This window comes from Ovis aries, chromosome 5, assembly GCF_016772045.2.
Source record: "Ovis aries strain OAR_USU_Benz2616 breed Rambouillet chromosome 5, ARS-UI_Ramb_v3.0, whole genome shotgun sequence".
Classification (NCBI taxonomy): Eukaryota; Metazoa; Chordata; class Mammalia; order Artiodactyla; family Bovidae; genus Ovis; species Ovis aries.
In genome coordinates, this window is record NC_056058.1 from 47,856,518 (window position 1) to 47,871,678 (window position 15,161).

General features: G+C 39.4%; 1 protein-coding gene across 6 annotated transcripts in view; it reads left to right on the forward strand.

Moving 5' to 3' along the window:
* Positions 1-15,161, forward strand: part of CTNNA1 (catenin alpha 1) — a 332,795-nt gene that overhangs the window by 273,152 nt on the left and 44,482 nt on the right. For all 6 annotated transcript variants that reach the window (XM_060415818.1, XM_060415817.1, XM_004008841.6 and 3 more), the window contains 2 exons: positions 13,049-13,129; positions 14,291-14,443. In XM_060415818.1, coding sequence (XP_060271801.1) covers positions 13,049-13,129; positions 14,291-14,443 — 234 coding nt within the window. The remainder of the gene's footprint in view (positions 1-13,048; positions 13,130-14,290; positions 14,444-15,161) is intronic.

Here is a 15,161-nt window from a genome sequence, read left to right on the forward strand (position 1 = left end):
CCCATACCATTTCTCTCATACTTATCCTCAGTAGGTCTTGTCTCAGACTTGAAGGCAGAAATCTGAAAACTACCCCATGGTATCTGTGAAACCAGAACACCATCAATCTGTTGGCTTCCAGGGGCTTTATCACACTGGGTGTGTGTAAGAAGTTATTTTCTCAAGGGGTGTTGTGTCTGTGTTGGAATGCAGTGCCAGAATGAGGACTGAAGACTCCAGGGTGCTTTCCTCCAGTCTCTGTGGAGATAGCAGCAATTGCAAGTGTCTAGTTTGGCTCCTCCTTCTAACAGACCCTAAGATAGGATTAGAGGTATAAGAATTTTATTGAGGAAAATGCTTGGGATGTGTAAAGGGAGAGAGAAGATGACAGAAGTACTCCTTAGGTTTGATAGAGTCTAAAAACCCATGGGGCATGTCTGACACCTCTGAAAGGAGAGGGGAAAGAAAGACCCTACCAGCAGGGCAGTTCTCAGTCAGTTTCTGCAGGCCAGAGAGAAGTCCCCAGGCCAACGTTGCCCACTAGTGGAACCCCTTATACTCAGGAACTAGTGTTCCCAGTTTTCCTGTTTCCTGGTTAAGGAAGAGAGGGAGAGGTCCTCGTTTAGAATTCAGGATGCCATTCCTCCACTGACCTGGATCCTTTCCACAGTCTGTCTCTCTGTAGGCTGGAAGCTCTTAACCCGAGTCCATAATTGGCCTGTAGAGTTTTGTTGCTTGTGCATTTTTCTGTCAATAAAGTTTAAGCAAATTCTTAGAGGGTCTGTGACCCTAGGTTTCAGAGTGACCATTCTATGAGGAACAGAACTTGTTTGCAGAGCTTCCAATGAGGGGTGTCTGATAAGGGTGGTCTCTCAATTTTTTTTTTTTTTTAAGGAAAAGAGGCCCTGGGGATACTGTAAATGCTCTTACTGAAGTTAGTCACCCTCTGATGAAAAAAAGCCTTTGCAAGGCAGGAGGAGCTGGATTAATTTCTCCCCTAAAGTAACCACTTTAGTTCCATGTGGAGAAAAGTGTTAAAATCAATTGGATTAGAGCAACCATGATTAGGAATGAGTTATATGTGAAAATTTAGAGGGTTTTAAAAGCATTTCCTTCCCCTTGAACTCTTGGTTCCCTTCTGCTCTTGTAGTCTACTTGGACTACTTACAGTACACTAACAGATGAAAAACCCTTAACTTACATTATCCTAATACTATTATAACAGATTTGTGGGCAAGGAAAATTGTTCAGAAAAGCACCAGTGCAATCGAGAGTATTTTTTGATACACCTGAAGAAGTGGGCAGTAATGCCTGCTATACCACAGTACCCAGAGAGCACGATCTGTCTAGGTCACCAGCTGTCTTGCCCACTTGACTTCTCTTTGGGTTCAAAAAGTTTAGGCTTTGGAATCAAAGAAGACGTGAAGTTTGTCTTAAAATGGGTTGGAGTACACTGTTCCTATTGATGGAGATTTGTATCATTTTTTGATCTTTATCTCTCGTTAGCTAAAGGGACTAAAAAGAAACCCATGTTCTTTCTGAATTAAATCTTTTCTTGGTTTCATTTCACAACGGCTTTATTCTGCATACATATGCCTTTGACTTAATTAAAGTGGCAGTACAACCTCTGGAAAGTACTCTTGATATCATCTGTTTCAATTTTCACTGTTATTGTTGTTCGTGACAAGGCAAAGGACGAGTAAAATCTAGCCTGTCTGTCCTCTGTGTGAATGGTTTTAAGCAAATTAAATGAATCGTGGCAGGGTTCAGGTGTTAATACTTATCTGCATTACTCTTCATAAAAGTTTGCTTTTAACATATATTGCTAATCAGGAATAAATATTTACCTCTTTGGAAAAGCAGATGTATAACGTGGAATTTTCTAATCTTTTGTGTTAGGGAGCTGGATTTTGCTTTATGCTGAAAAATCAGGTGTTTCTTAACCAATCATGCCTGACTTCCAAAATTTTCATATCCCAGAGGAGCTCGGTTAAAGAAAATCTTCTGGCTACCAGTCTCGGTCATGGTTCTTTGGAGGTCTCTTCACAATTATCAAAAAGTTGCAAAAAGATATAAGATTTGTGGGTCTGAGTATATCCTTTCCCAAGAACCTTTTAGGATTCTTAGTTGGCAACCACAGTTGGGCCTAATGATGCTGGTTATCAGTATCTTTATTTCAGTGAGTTCAATACTAGCCTTTTTTGAGAGATGGGGGGTGAACGAGGATGAGAGAAAATTATGATAAATCCTAGAGTTCACTGTTTTTAAACATGTATTTAGAGGCAAAGATTGACTGTTAAGTTTTTTATTTACTCTTTATTTTTGGCTGTGCCAGGTCTTTGTTCCAGTGCATAGCCTTCTCTTGTGGAGCACAGCCTCTAGAGTGCACAGGCTTAGTAGTTGGTGCTGTGTAGGCTTAGTTGCCCCGTGGCATTTGGGATCTTGGTTTCTCCTTCAAACCTGCATTCCATACATTGAAAGGGAGATTCTTAACAACTGGGCCTCAGGGAAAGTCTGTGATTTGCTGTTTAAGAAATTACTGGGGTTTGGCACTAAACATCAGCTTGTTATCTTCCCTAGAAACAGAATCTGTCTGACAGAGGCAGATAGAATATGTAAGGATTGATGGCCTTACCAATCTGTCATGTTAGACATGGGCTAAAGAGTAGTTAATTGATTATCCTAGGTAGAGCCAGAGAATTGGAGAACATTGAAAATTCTAGGCTCTTAGATTTTTGGTGAAAACACAGAGGACCACTGTTGAGTGTTAATAAGTATCTCTGTTGCTGAGAATCTTTCCTTCCAAAAGCCTTTTAAGAAGTAGACTGTCTACATTAGGCCTGCAGAATCCACAGTTTGACCCTGTCCTTGCCTTTCATTGATTGTGATATTTTAAAAGTTCTTTTGTTACTTTTGTTAAACATGACTGAGAAAGCAGTAGGAAGGAATGATGGTTACACTAATGATGAGCTGTGTTCCTTTTGATGCTGTGACTTTCAAAATGTGGGATTTCTCCTAGTTTTGGAGGCATGTGTTTTTGGGCAATTGTTGCTGTTGGCGGGATGGCAAAACTAGTGTCATGTGCTAACATTGTGTTCTGTGCCCAGAGCTAGAAAATCCAGTAGTAAATCTTGGGGTGATAAATCTTAGCTAAGGGAAAATCTTCCATAGAAGTTTGAGCTGAGGTGCTTTTAAACCACAATGATCTTTTATTTTACCTATTGTAGACATCAGACCAACCCAAACCAAACAGAGCTGTCCTGATGTCTTGGTAAGTACATAGACTGATTGAAATTTATATTACCGAGCCCTTGGAGATTCCCAGGTGGCTCAGTGGTAAAGAATGTGCCAGCCAATACAGAAGACTTGAAGGTTTGATCCCTGGATCTCGAAGATCCTCTGGAGGGGGAAATGGCGACCCACTCCAGTATTCTTGCCTGGGAAATCCCATGAACAAGGGAGCCTGGTGGGCTACTGTCGATCGGATCACAGAGAGACGGACCCAACTGGGCGACCGAACACACACACATTTCTTACTCTCGCCTGCCCGTGGCTTCATTGTGTTCATGTTTCTCCCATCCTCTGTATGTGGTAGGCTTCATTTTTTATTCTGAAATAGAGCCAAGTTTGGATTTGTCTTTCCTGCTGCTTCTCCCTTTCTGCATTTAGAGTAACTTTCTATTTAGATATGTTTCCTCCTGCCTACATAGATGGCCACAGGCTATACGAAACCATTTGCACAGGATAGGATTAAGAGTTGAGATGCCCATTCATATTTAGAAGAATCTCTTTCAATTTTAGTGGGCTCTTTGACCCAATTGGCTAGATTTAAGAGGGTAAATTTGCAGTATATCAGCTATATGCAGTCTTGGTTGTTGAAGCTTGGAAATGCCGTTCCTCCCTCTTAGTGTGCTCTGGGGTAGAGAGATGGCAACATGTGCTTAAGGCAAGCAAAGTATTTGAACATGCGATATCGTCAATGCAGAGAAATCCAATAACAAAAATTCGGCCCAAAGAGAACAAGATCACTTCTTATTAGGAATGGCTTATAGCAGTGTGTCAACATTATAGCTGCTGTTGATATATTGACCCCATGTTGCTAAGGCTTTAGCTCCCATGGGAGCTGATTCTTTTCCTCTGGGTTTTTTTTTTTTTTTTTTTGCGCTTTTGAAAGTGGGGGAGGGGGAGTGTCTATTTAATGGCTTCATAATTTTTCCCTGTGTGTGAGCATACATGTGTACCTAATAGCTTCATAGCTTTACCCTTGTATGGCTATACTATAGTGGACATGTAGCTTTTTTGAGGCTTTTGACACAGTGTAAAATAAATATTCTTTTAATATCTTTGCATACTTAGGCAAGTTTATATATAAGGTAAGTTCCTAACAAAAAATTGTTGGGTTGTAGGGGGTATATATTTAAAATTGATAGACATTGCCACATTACCTTCCAAAGAATTTTAAACCATTTATACTTCCCCCACTAATCTGTAAATGTATACTAACCCTCCCCTCACCTTAACACCATAAAGCAGACTTTAAAATTGTGAATCTGTTAGGTGAAAAATGCTCTCTTTGATGTGTTATGAGTGAGACTGAGCATCATTTTGGATGTCGGCATGCTGTTGTTTTTGTTCTTTTCTGTGGATTGTGTATTTCATTTGGTCATTCCATTTCCCACTCCTACAGTTGGTCATTTCTTTAAAGATTTGCAGGGATTATTTGCTTATTAAGGAAGCTAATTTTGTTTCTGACATGTTTTACAAATATCTCCTCCAGTTAGTCATTTGTCTTTTAAAGGTTTTATGATATTTGCCATATATGCTTAATTTTAATGAATGGTGAAACAGGTGATAATCTTTCTTAATATTAAAGCACACACTTACCATATTACAGTAACGGTCCAGTACAAGTTGGTGAACATGAAATTTGTTGTATCTTCAGTAAACAGAGATTCCCTATTAACCCGTTATCTTTAGCAGAGAAAAAGATCAGATCCTTCAGGTTATTTATTTTTAAATCAATGCAGAAACCAAAAATGTTTCCTGATTTATCACAAATCTTAACCTGATTTTACCAATTAACTGAGCTTTTAAAAATCCTTCTGTACAGGGCCACAATGGAGACACAGACATAGAGAACAGGCTTGTGGACACGGGCAGGACAGGGTGGGATGAATGGAGAGAGGAGCAGGAAAACATATACACTATGATATGTAAAATAGAGAGCCAGTGGGATTTGCTGTGTGACTCAAGGATCTCAAACTGGTGCTCTGTGACAACCTAGAGGGGTGGGATGGAGTAGGAGGTGGGAAGGAGCTTCAAGAAGGATGGGACATATGTATGCCTCTGGCTGATTCATGTTGATGGTATGGCAGAAACCAGCACAATATTGTAAAACAGTTATCCTTCAATTAAAAATAAATTTTACAAAAGATCCTACAGTTTTTAAAGGGAAAATCCTTCTGAAATATCTTTACATTTGAGTCATTTAATTTTTTCTCGGATTATTAGTAGCTTCAAAATTAAGGCCTTTTTAAATGACCTTTGTATATTTAATTTGTATACCTGTTTACGATCAGTGCAAAGAAATAGAGGAAAAGAACAGAATGGGAAAGACTAGAGATCTCTTCAAGAAAATTAGAGATACCAAGGGAACATTTCATGCAAAGATGGGCTTGATAAAGGACAGAAATGGTATGGACCTAACAGAAGCAGAAGATATTAATAAGAGGTGGCAAGAATACACAGAAGAACTGTATGAAAAAGATCTTCATGACCCAGATAATCATGATGATGTGATCACTAATCTAGAGCCAGACATCTTGGAATGTGAAGTCAAGTGGGCCTTAGAAAGCATCACTATGAACAAAGCTAGTGGAGGTGATGGAATTCCAGTTGAGCTGTTTCAAATCCTGAAAGATGATGCTGTGAAAGTGCTGCACTCAATATGGACTGGTTGGATCTCCTTGCAGTCCAAGGGACTCTCAAGAGTCTTCTCCAACACCACAGGTCAAAAGCATCAATTCTTCGGTGCTCAGCCTTTTTCACAGTCCAACTCTCAGATCCATACACGACCACAGGAGAAACCATAGCCTTGACTAGACGGACCTTAGTCAGCAAAGTAATGTCTCTGCTTTTGAATATGCTATCTAGGTTGGTCATAACTTGAGAACCCCATGAACAGTATGAAAAGTTATGCCATAGTGGAATGTTAATGGTGGTTGTAATACCTAAGCTTGTTAGACCTTATAGGCACATTTTCAGGTGTAATATGGCATGGGCCGAGGAAAATCTAAAGGTAGTAAACAAGGTTGGCTATCATCTGAGAAAATACTCAGATGAACCAGTAAGGCTCATTTCTAAGCTTATGCCTTCTTTGAGGGGAGAGAGAAAGAAAGCAAGGTTATAGTATGTAACATTAGATGTAGGTGTTACATACTAGGATGAAATAGGTAACATTAGGTAAACCAGAAACTTCTTTTACAACTGTAAGGAGTGAGAGGGTATCTTTGAAAGGAATTTGGGAATGCTGGTCTATTTGACCATTATATTCTAATATTAAGTTACTTAATTTTTGCCTCAACTCTTGTCACACATTCAGTTGATACAAAGCCTGTCAGCCATGTGTAGGTGAGGTAAAACAAGAAGGGTCAAATTGCTTCTTCTGTTATCCACCAAATATATCTTGTATGATAATGTGTTGCCCATCCCACAGCAAGCCTCTTAGTCCTACTTATGAAGGTATAGGGCTTCCCAGATGGCGCTAGTGGTAAAGAACCTGCCTGCCAGTGCAGGAGACATGAGAGACTCAGGCTCTGTCCCTGGGTGAGGAAGATTCCCTGGAGGAGGGCATAGCAACCCATTCCAGTATTCTTGCATGGAGAATCCCATGGACAAAGGAGCCTGGCAGGCTATGGTCCATAGGGTTACAGAGAGTTGGAATGACTGAAGCGACTTAGTACGTGTGAGGATACTGACTGAACTCAAGTCTCCCTGGGTTTTCAAAATATTTTTCTTGATAATTTCTTTAATGTCAGATCCCCTGTTCTTCTCTGAAGTCTTCCAGCAGCATCTTGGTAACACTTTCTTTCTAAAATTCCTTATCCCTGGCTTTACCTGATGGCAGTATAGTAGATGGCAGACCTCATTTCCCCCTTTTGTACCTGCAGGTAACAGTGCTGCTCTGTTCTTTTCTCTCTTTCATTGTCATTGGGGGAAAGAGGCTTCAGATGCTCATTCTGACTTGAATCTTGTGAAATGTCATGGTTCTTAGTGTTTAAATTTTAATTTTCTAATGGCTGATGGAGGCGTTGTATTGAACTAGACCTTCCTATTAAATTAATCAGAACGTCCTATTTCCTTTTAAATAGTTCTTAAATGTTCCCTTTTAAATAGTCCTTAAATTGGATTTTACCCTCCGCTGCTATTCTCGTCCAGCCTTACTCTAGATTAAATATAGAAAGTATTTGGTAGACAGTATTTGAGGTTATTTGAAAAGCCTTAGATTTTCACTGATAACAGGAAAGCAGGGACTGATAATTTGCCATGTAGATGACACACTAAGTCCTATGACTTTAAGCACGTCTGTGGTCACTGGTTTCTCATCTTGTTCATGTTAACAGGTGTCCCAGGGTATGATTTGAGAATGGCTATGAGGGGAAACATGAGGTGCCATGGAAGCACCCCAGAGGGATACGTAAATGAAACTTAGGGTTGGAGGTGGTCACAGGGAACTTGTACAAGGAAATGTGATACCTCATCTAAAGGATGGGTAGGAGTTAGAAGATGGATGGGAAGAGTATTCCAGGTAGGTGATAGAGAGCTTGCATGTCTGAAGAATTTAAATGTGTGTGGAGGGATCATATCTTGAGTGACCAGAGGCAGTGAAGTGATGGGAGTGGCTCGGCTGTGGCAGGTTCAGTGTGCAGAATTAGGAGAAGGAAGTCTCTCACAGAAGAGCCCCGAATGGACCATGCAGAATCTTCAAATTAGTGTACTTTTCACCCTGGAAGTATTGTGGAAGTCTGCACTTTGTGTTTTTCCCTGGAAGCACTGTGTTTATTTTGTGCTGTTGTTTTTTGGGCGTTTATCTGGGAACCTTTGTCACATCGAGCCTAGGGAATAATGTGCCTTGAGATGCCACCTGCAGTGCGAGGGACTATTTCATCCCTTTCCAACTGGGAAGAGTTAGAAGGAAGTTAGGGAATGAAGAGATGGTAGGGTATGGGCAAGGAATTGGTGGACCTATGTGCCAGACACAGTGCTGACACCTGGTATTGTTGTAGCCACGAGTTCCGGGAAACAAACTCATTCAGGACAGTGCAGATAGTGGAGTGCAGTTTATTACACCAGCGGGCCCAAGGCAGAGTCTCCTCTTAGCCAAGGACCCCGACTAGTCTTTGTGAAAACTTTATATACCCCTTGTAGCTCAGTTGGTAAAGAATCTGCCTGCAATTTGGGAGACCTGGGTTCGATCTCTGGGTCGGGAAGATCCCCTGGAGAAAGAAATGGCAACCCACTCCAGTATCCTTGCCTGAAAAATCTCATGGACAGAGGAGCCTGGTGGCTGCAGTCCATGGGGTCGCAAAGAGTCGGGCACAACTGAGCGACTAACACTCACTGTATACCCCAAGTGTATAGGGTTCCCTGAAACTAGTCTGAACAAAGGAAAAAGAAAGATACAATCAAAGTTAAGCCATCATTCATGCCTTAAGCCTAGGTAGTTAACAGTGGACAATTATCGATAGGCTTGTGGTTATACCCCAATAAGCATAATAGAATGTATGATTCTATTCGGTTACACATATAATTAGGGTATTCTTTTAGGCAATGGAGAACCCTGGGGATCTTCCTTCCTGGGGCCTGGTTTTCCAGTTGGTTAGTCTTTTGATAGATACTGGGCATATAGCTCAAAGTCCATAGTCCAGCCCAAGATGGAGTCCTGCTTTCAAGATAGAGCCTGTTCTGTTTCCTCTTTCAGTATCATCTTGAATGGTTGAGAGTTGTAGATTTGTTTGAAGAGAATGCTTATTGTTTCTGAGGCAGGAGACAGTTCTTTGGAAGAAAAAAAAGTTTGTTTACTCAAAAGTCACCACCAAAATGGGTAAAATCCACCAGGAAATTCTAGTTCTTAATACTTTAAAAAAAAATCAGTGACAAACTTAAATGTAACTTCCTGTATGACTTTTATGTACTGCTCTGACCCACTGTTAATGTCATTCAGAACTGCTGTCAGACCTAGCACAATACAGGGTCTTGCTGAATTAGGAGTTGCTCTGAATTATTTTATCTCAGATTAGAAACCTTCTGAGAAACAATTACCACTAGTCCTGCCTGCTCCCGTGGATGCAAAGTACTCACTAAATAATTTCTGCTTTATTGGCTATGCCAAAGCCTTTGACTGTGTGGATCACAATACACTGTGGAAAATTCTGAAAGAGATGAGAATACCAGACCACCTGACCTGCCTCTTGAGAAACCTGTATGCAGGTCAGGAAGCAACAGTTAGAACTGGACACGGAACAACAGACTGGTTCCAAATAGGAAAAGGAGTATGTCAAGGCTGTATATTGTCACCGGGCTTATTTAACTTCTATGCAGAGTACATCATGAGAAACGCTGGGCTGGAAGAAACACAAGCTGGAATCAGGATTGCTAGGAGAAAATACCAATAACCTCAGATATGCAGATGACACCACCCTTATGGCAGAAAGTGAAGAGGAGCTAAAAAGCCTCCTGATGAAAGTGAAAGAGGAGAGTGGAAAAGTTGGCTTAAAGCTCAACATTCAGAAAACGAAGATCATGGCATCCGGTCCCATCACTTCATGGGAAATAGATGGGGAAACAGTGGAAACCGTGTTAGACTTTATTTTTTTGGGCTCCAAAATCACTGCAGATGGTGACTGCAGCCATGAAATTAAAAGACACTGACTCCTTGGAAGAAAAGTTATGACCAACGTGGATAGCATATTCAAAAGCAGAGACATTACTTTGCCGACTAAGGTCCGTCTAGTCAAGGCTATGGTTTTTCCAGTGGTCATGTATGGATGTGAGAGTAGGACTGTGAAGAAGGCTGAGCTTGAAGAATTGATGCTTTTGAACTGTGGTGTTGGAGAAGATTGTTGAGAGTCCCTTGGACTCCAAGGAGATCCAACCAGTCCATTCTGGAGGAGATCGACCCTGGGATTTCTTTGGAAGGAATGATGCTAAAGCTGAAGCTCCAGTACTTTGGCCACCTCATGCGAAGAGTTGACTCATTGGGAAAGATTCTGATGCTGGGAGGGATTGGGGGCAGGAGGAGAAGGGGACGACAGAGGATGAGATGGCTGGATGGCATCACTGACTTGATGGACGTGAATCTGAGGGAACTCCGGGAGTTGGTGGTGAACAGGGAGGCCTGGCGTGCTGCGATTCATGGGGTCGCAAAGAGTTGGACACGATTGAGCGACTGAACTGAACTGAACTGAACTAAAATAAATAGAAGCAAGAGGAAGGTGATGTGGCTTCCTCATGCTTCTCTTGAAAAAGGGTTTTTTTAGAGGCAGTCACAGCTAATAACCTTTGCCTTTCATCTGATATTTCCTTGTTGAGGAGATTTATGTTGAAACCCAAACATGCCTTATCTTTTTCTTAGAATGCCTGTGTCACTGCTTAGCAGGGGCATACAAATCAAAACTGAGTGAGCCTAGGTGGTCTCTCTACTTACTGGGATAGTCTCTCAATTAGGTGGGAGCCAAGAATTTACTTAAATTCACTGGGCAACTTTACTTTGGTCTAGCCAAAACTAGAAACAAAAGATCATAACAGCTTTAATCTCAAGATGTTATTTTACAGGTTCGTCAGGCTTAAGTTTGTAAATGTGTGTACTCACCTCTGTTATATTTTAAATGATTGTAACTATAAACTTGCTGTTTGGACTGGTTCTTTGTTGTTGTTTTTTTTCTTTTTAAAAGCATGCTTTGATTTAAAAAATGATCTATCTAGCATAACCTAAAAACGTCAGTAAATAACTGCTTCTGAACTGCGGTGCTGCCCCCCCACCCCCCCACCCCCAACTAATGAGGCATAACCCTCTATTTCCTAAAGTAACAAGAAAGACAAATTAATTTTTAGGATAGTATGACAAAGGATTAACAGATTCGTGTTGTGTGTTGCATCTTAAAGTGAATTTTGCTGTGTGAATGTAATTCCCTCAAAAGTCAAGTTTAACAGTTTGCTTTTATATAACTTTCTAAGTAAATCCTTCTACCCAAATTGAGGACATTTCTGACATTCAATGGTTGCAAGTAAGTAGGTGCTCATGAGGTCATTGAACTCAACCTTTGAGTTTCAGATAACATGTTCTCTGAAATAAATGATCTGTTAGAAACACCCCCCCCCCCAAACATAGCTAGGTATAATGACAGATTGTACTAGGTTTACTTCTAAGTGAGTGCTTGAGTTTCTAAGAAATGTGCTGAGATTTTCCTGATTTAAGCATTAATTATGAGGTCAGTTTGTGTGTGTGTGTGTGTGTGTGTGTGTGTGTGTGTGTGTGTGTGAGTTTTCTTTTAATTTTAGCCACCTTTGCCTTAGATCCTTATATTTTGATCTTTGAGGTTGTCAGTAACTAATTATGCTTGTCAAGTTCTTTTCTAACTGATCCCCATGAATAAATCACAGTTCATTCCTAAAGGTAGAAGAAATTCTCATGCTTCCTCAGTTTTTGTTGAGATTTTTTTCTTAAACCCATTAATATTAGTGAATTACTTAATTTTATTGACAGTTCAGGTAGATAAAAGATTTGGAATGTAACCCTGACTAGATTTGATAGGGACCATATCAATGTATTGGTTGTATTTCAACTTTTAATGTTTTGTCTCCTCCTCTCTTTTGCTACATAACCTATATCCTTAAATATTCCTTCTCTTTTTTCCTAATAGTCCAGAGATGGAGACAGAGGGACAAGTATCATTGTGCACATTCAACAGATGGGGGATAAGAGAGAAATTGAGTAACAAATGTTAAAAGGCACTCAGAAAGTGTATAACTACATCTTGGCTCTTCATCTGCTATACTGACTTAGGTAGATGGTATATCTATATCAGAATGCCTTGAGGGCACCCATCGCTAGAGGAACACTGGGTTAAGTTCCTTTGTCCATTTGTATCTCTTCTGTAATTACTACATGCTTTACAGAATGAGCCACATTTGTTGACTGGGCATTTTGTAAGGAAAAGCTTTTAATATATTTCATAGTTTAACCTGATGTCTTAGAAGGTATTTCTAAGCACATGGCTAGCCAGCTCTACCTGGGATGACTACCTTTGTCCCTTTTCTTTCAACTACCATCAGTTTTGCTTAGAATGTTCCCCAAGCAGATGTCTACTCAGCCCCCTGCCCTCTTAAGAAATGCTGATTTATATAGCATTATACTCTCTCAGAGTGGCCAGTATGTTCTTTTCTATGCAATACAGTTGCATTAAGCTTTGCCTAGACTTATTAGGTAATCTTACAAAGCGTTCTTATTTGGCCTATATGATATATAGTATTAACTGAAGTAGTCTTACAAAGCACTCTTTTATTTGAGCTGCATAAAATACATTATTAACTCCTATCCATCATGATACATCTCCGTTTTAAAACTTATTGTTTCACATTTTGTGCCAGATGCTGTCTTTCACATTTTGACATTGCTCATATCTTAAGAGTTCATCAAAATCAGATATTACCTTTTCTTGCCTTCAGTTCAAGGAGAACTGGTTCATTAATGAAATTGTTGTATGCTGAACCTTGAATTAAAATATACATTTAATTTTTCTAGCAGAACTTTAAGCGAAAGTCTTGCCTTTTGGCTTCTCTTGTTTTGGCAAAACTCCCTCAGTTTCCATCATGAAATAATATGGAGCCTAAGAGTTGTAAAATTAGGGTTTTATGAACAAAGCTACATGGTGCTCTCCTCACCCCAGTGTATATCCCAACTTGGGGCTTAAAAAATTGATTTTTCAATGTTGATTTGAACTTAGTTATTGACTGCCATTAAATTTTCTTATAAATTACTGCAATGTGCATCTCTTTCCTTGGTTTCCAGGCTGGACGTAAAGAAAGAAGTGATGCACTCAATTCTGCAATAGATAAAATGACCAAGAAGACCAGGGACCTGCGTAGGCAGGTAAGCTGAGAGAAGTGCTGATTGCTTTCCCAAGTTCTTGGATTTGTTATTTTGGTTAAAATTCCAATAAATACTGGACCCATATGCTTTCTTGAATTAAAGGATGACTTTTCACAGGAAATTTGACTGTTTTGTTGCTAATAAGCTTCTATTAAATGGCTACTAAAATCTCTTGGGGACCTGGAGTAATACAGTCCCACTGGAATGGACTGAATAAATTATGCTATAAAAATGATGCTCAGGTGAGAAAATTAACTTAAAATGACTTGGGGACTCAGAAAATACCTTGAAGGATCTTATGATATTAACTTACAAACAGTAGAGATAGAAATTGAAATTACGTATTTGACTTGCCCCTTTCTGATTTTGATTCTTGGCGAAGATGTGTTTCTAGTACAGATATGCTGAGTATAGAGTTATTTGGGGCTCTGAGTTTTCGGAGTTTGTAAGTACAGACATCTTTCTCTTCATTTGATGTTAAAGAATCTCATTAACATTTGGGAGAAAATTGAGTATTAGTCTTTAAAAAAAAATAGGATTGAATTTGTAAAGCAACATTAAGACTTAAAAAGAAGTTGTAATTGTAATACAAACAATTTGCAGACTTAGTGGAGAAATATTTTATTGTTCATGTCTGATACAAAGCAGAATTAAAGATAGACTGCAGCTACCCATCATCCTTTTGGTAAAGTAATATCACACATGGTTATAAAGGTAACTTTTCAGTTTTAAGGTTCATAGTGTGCTAACCTTGTTCAGAAAGTGCTAACACCCTCTCCCTTCTCATTTTTATTTAGCCAATTAGGCCAATTATATTCCAAGGCTATGTGTTAATTCAACCTAGAGCTCATATCTGTTTAGTTTTTTTTTTATTACTCCTTTAAGATAGAAGCTTTAGTTTTGTAATTCCCAACAAAAAGGGGTTTTATTTTGAAAACTGAGATTTTGTTGCTGAAATGCTTTAACTGTAGCATAAGCTATTATCTCTGCAGTTGTGTTTCCTGTGTTGCAGATTATATAACTGCATGGCTTACATGAGGGGTTCTCATATAAGTGCAGCCAAACTGTCATGAATTTCCATTAGATTTAAAAGTGCAAGAGAAGAAAGCAATCTAGCTTTTTGGTAGAAACAAAATCAAATTTTTACAATTTAATTATTAGCTCCGCAAAGCTGTCATGGACCATGTTTCAGATTCATTTCTGGAAACCAACGTTCCACTTTTAGTATTGATTGAGGCTGCGAAGAATGGAAATGAGAAAGAAGTTAAAGAATATGCCCAAGTTTTCCGTGAACATGCCAACAAATTAATTGAGGTAAGTGTTAGGTGTTTTTATTAACTATGGGTAACTTGGTGGAGTGTGGTGATTTTTAACCATATTATTGAATCAGCTGAAGAATTTAGGGATTCATGCTATTTATAATATGTGTAAGACAAAAGTCTTTTTCATAATTACTTAAACATCTATCCCAAACTACCATTTTGCTAAGTTTATGTTAATTATGTACCTGATTAAATAAAAATAGTCCCTATTCCTGGAATCTTAACATTTCCACTTAGTGTTAATGCAGATACAGATAGATCATGACATGCTTAATCTCAGAAGACACTGTAGAAAAGAGTGGCTAGAAGCTGGAGTTTAGAAGTCATATCACCTGGGCTTGCATCTTGGCAAGTTACTGAATCCCTATGAATTCCATTTCTTATCCATAAAATGAGAATATACTGATGATGCCTATCTAGATATTATTTTGAGATTTAAGAGATGATGTGTGTCAAGTGCTTAACCCTTTGCCTGAGAACAGCCTCCACTCCATCACCCTTTTTTAAAACTAAAGAAATTGGGAACTCCCTGGCCTTCCAGTGGTTAACACTTTACACTTCACTGCCAACGACACAGGTTCAATCCCTGGTTGGGAGCTAAGGCCCCACAAGCCATGCAACGCAGCCGCCACCTCCTGGCCCTAAAGAAAGAAACAGCCCTAACATGCTGCTAATTAGATATGTTTGAATAGTAGAAATTTGTATGTTAG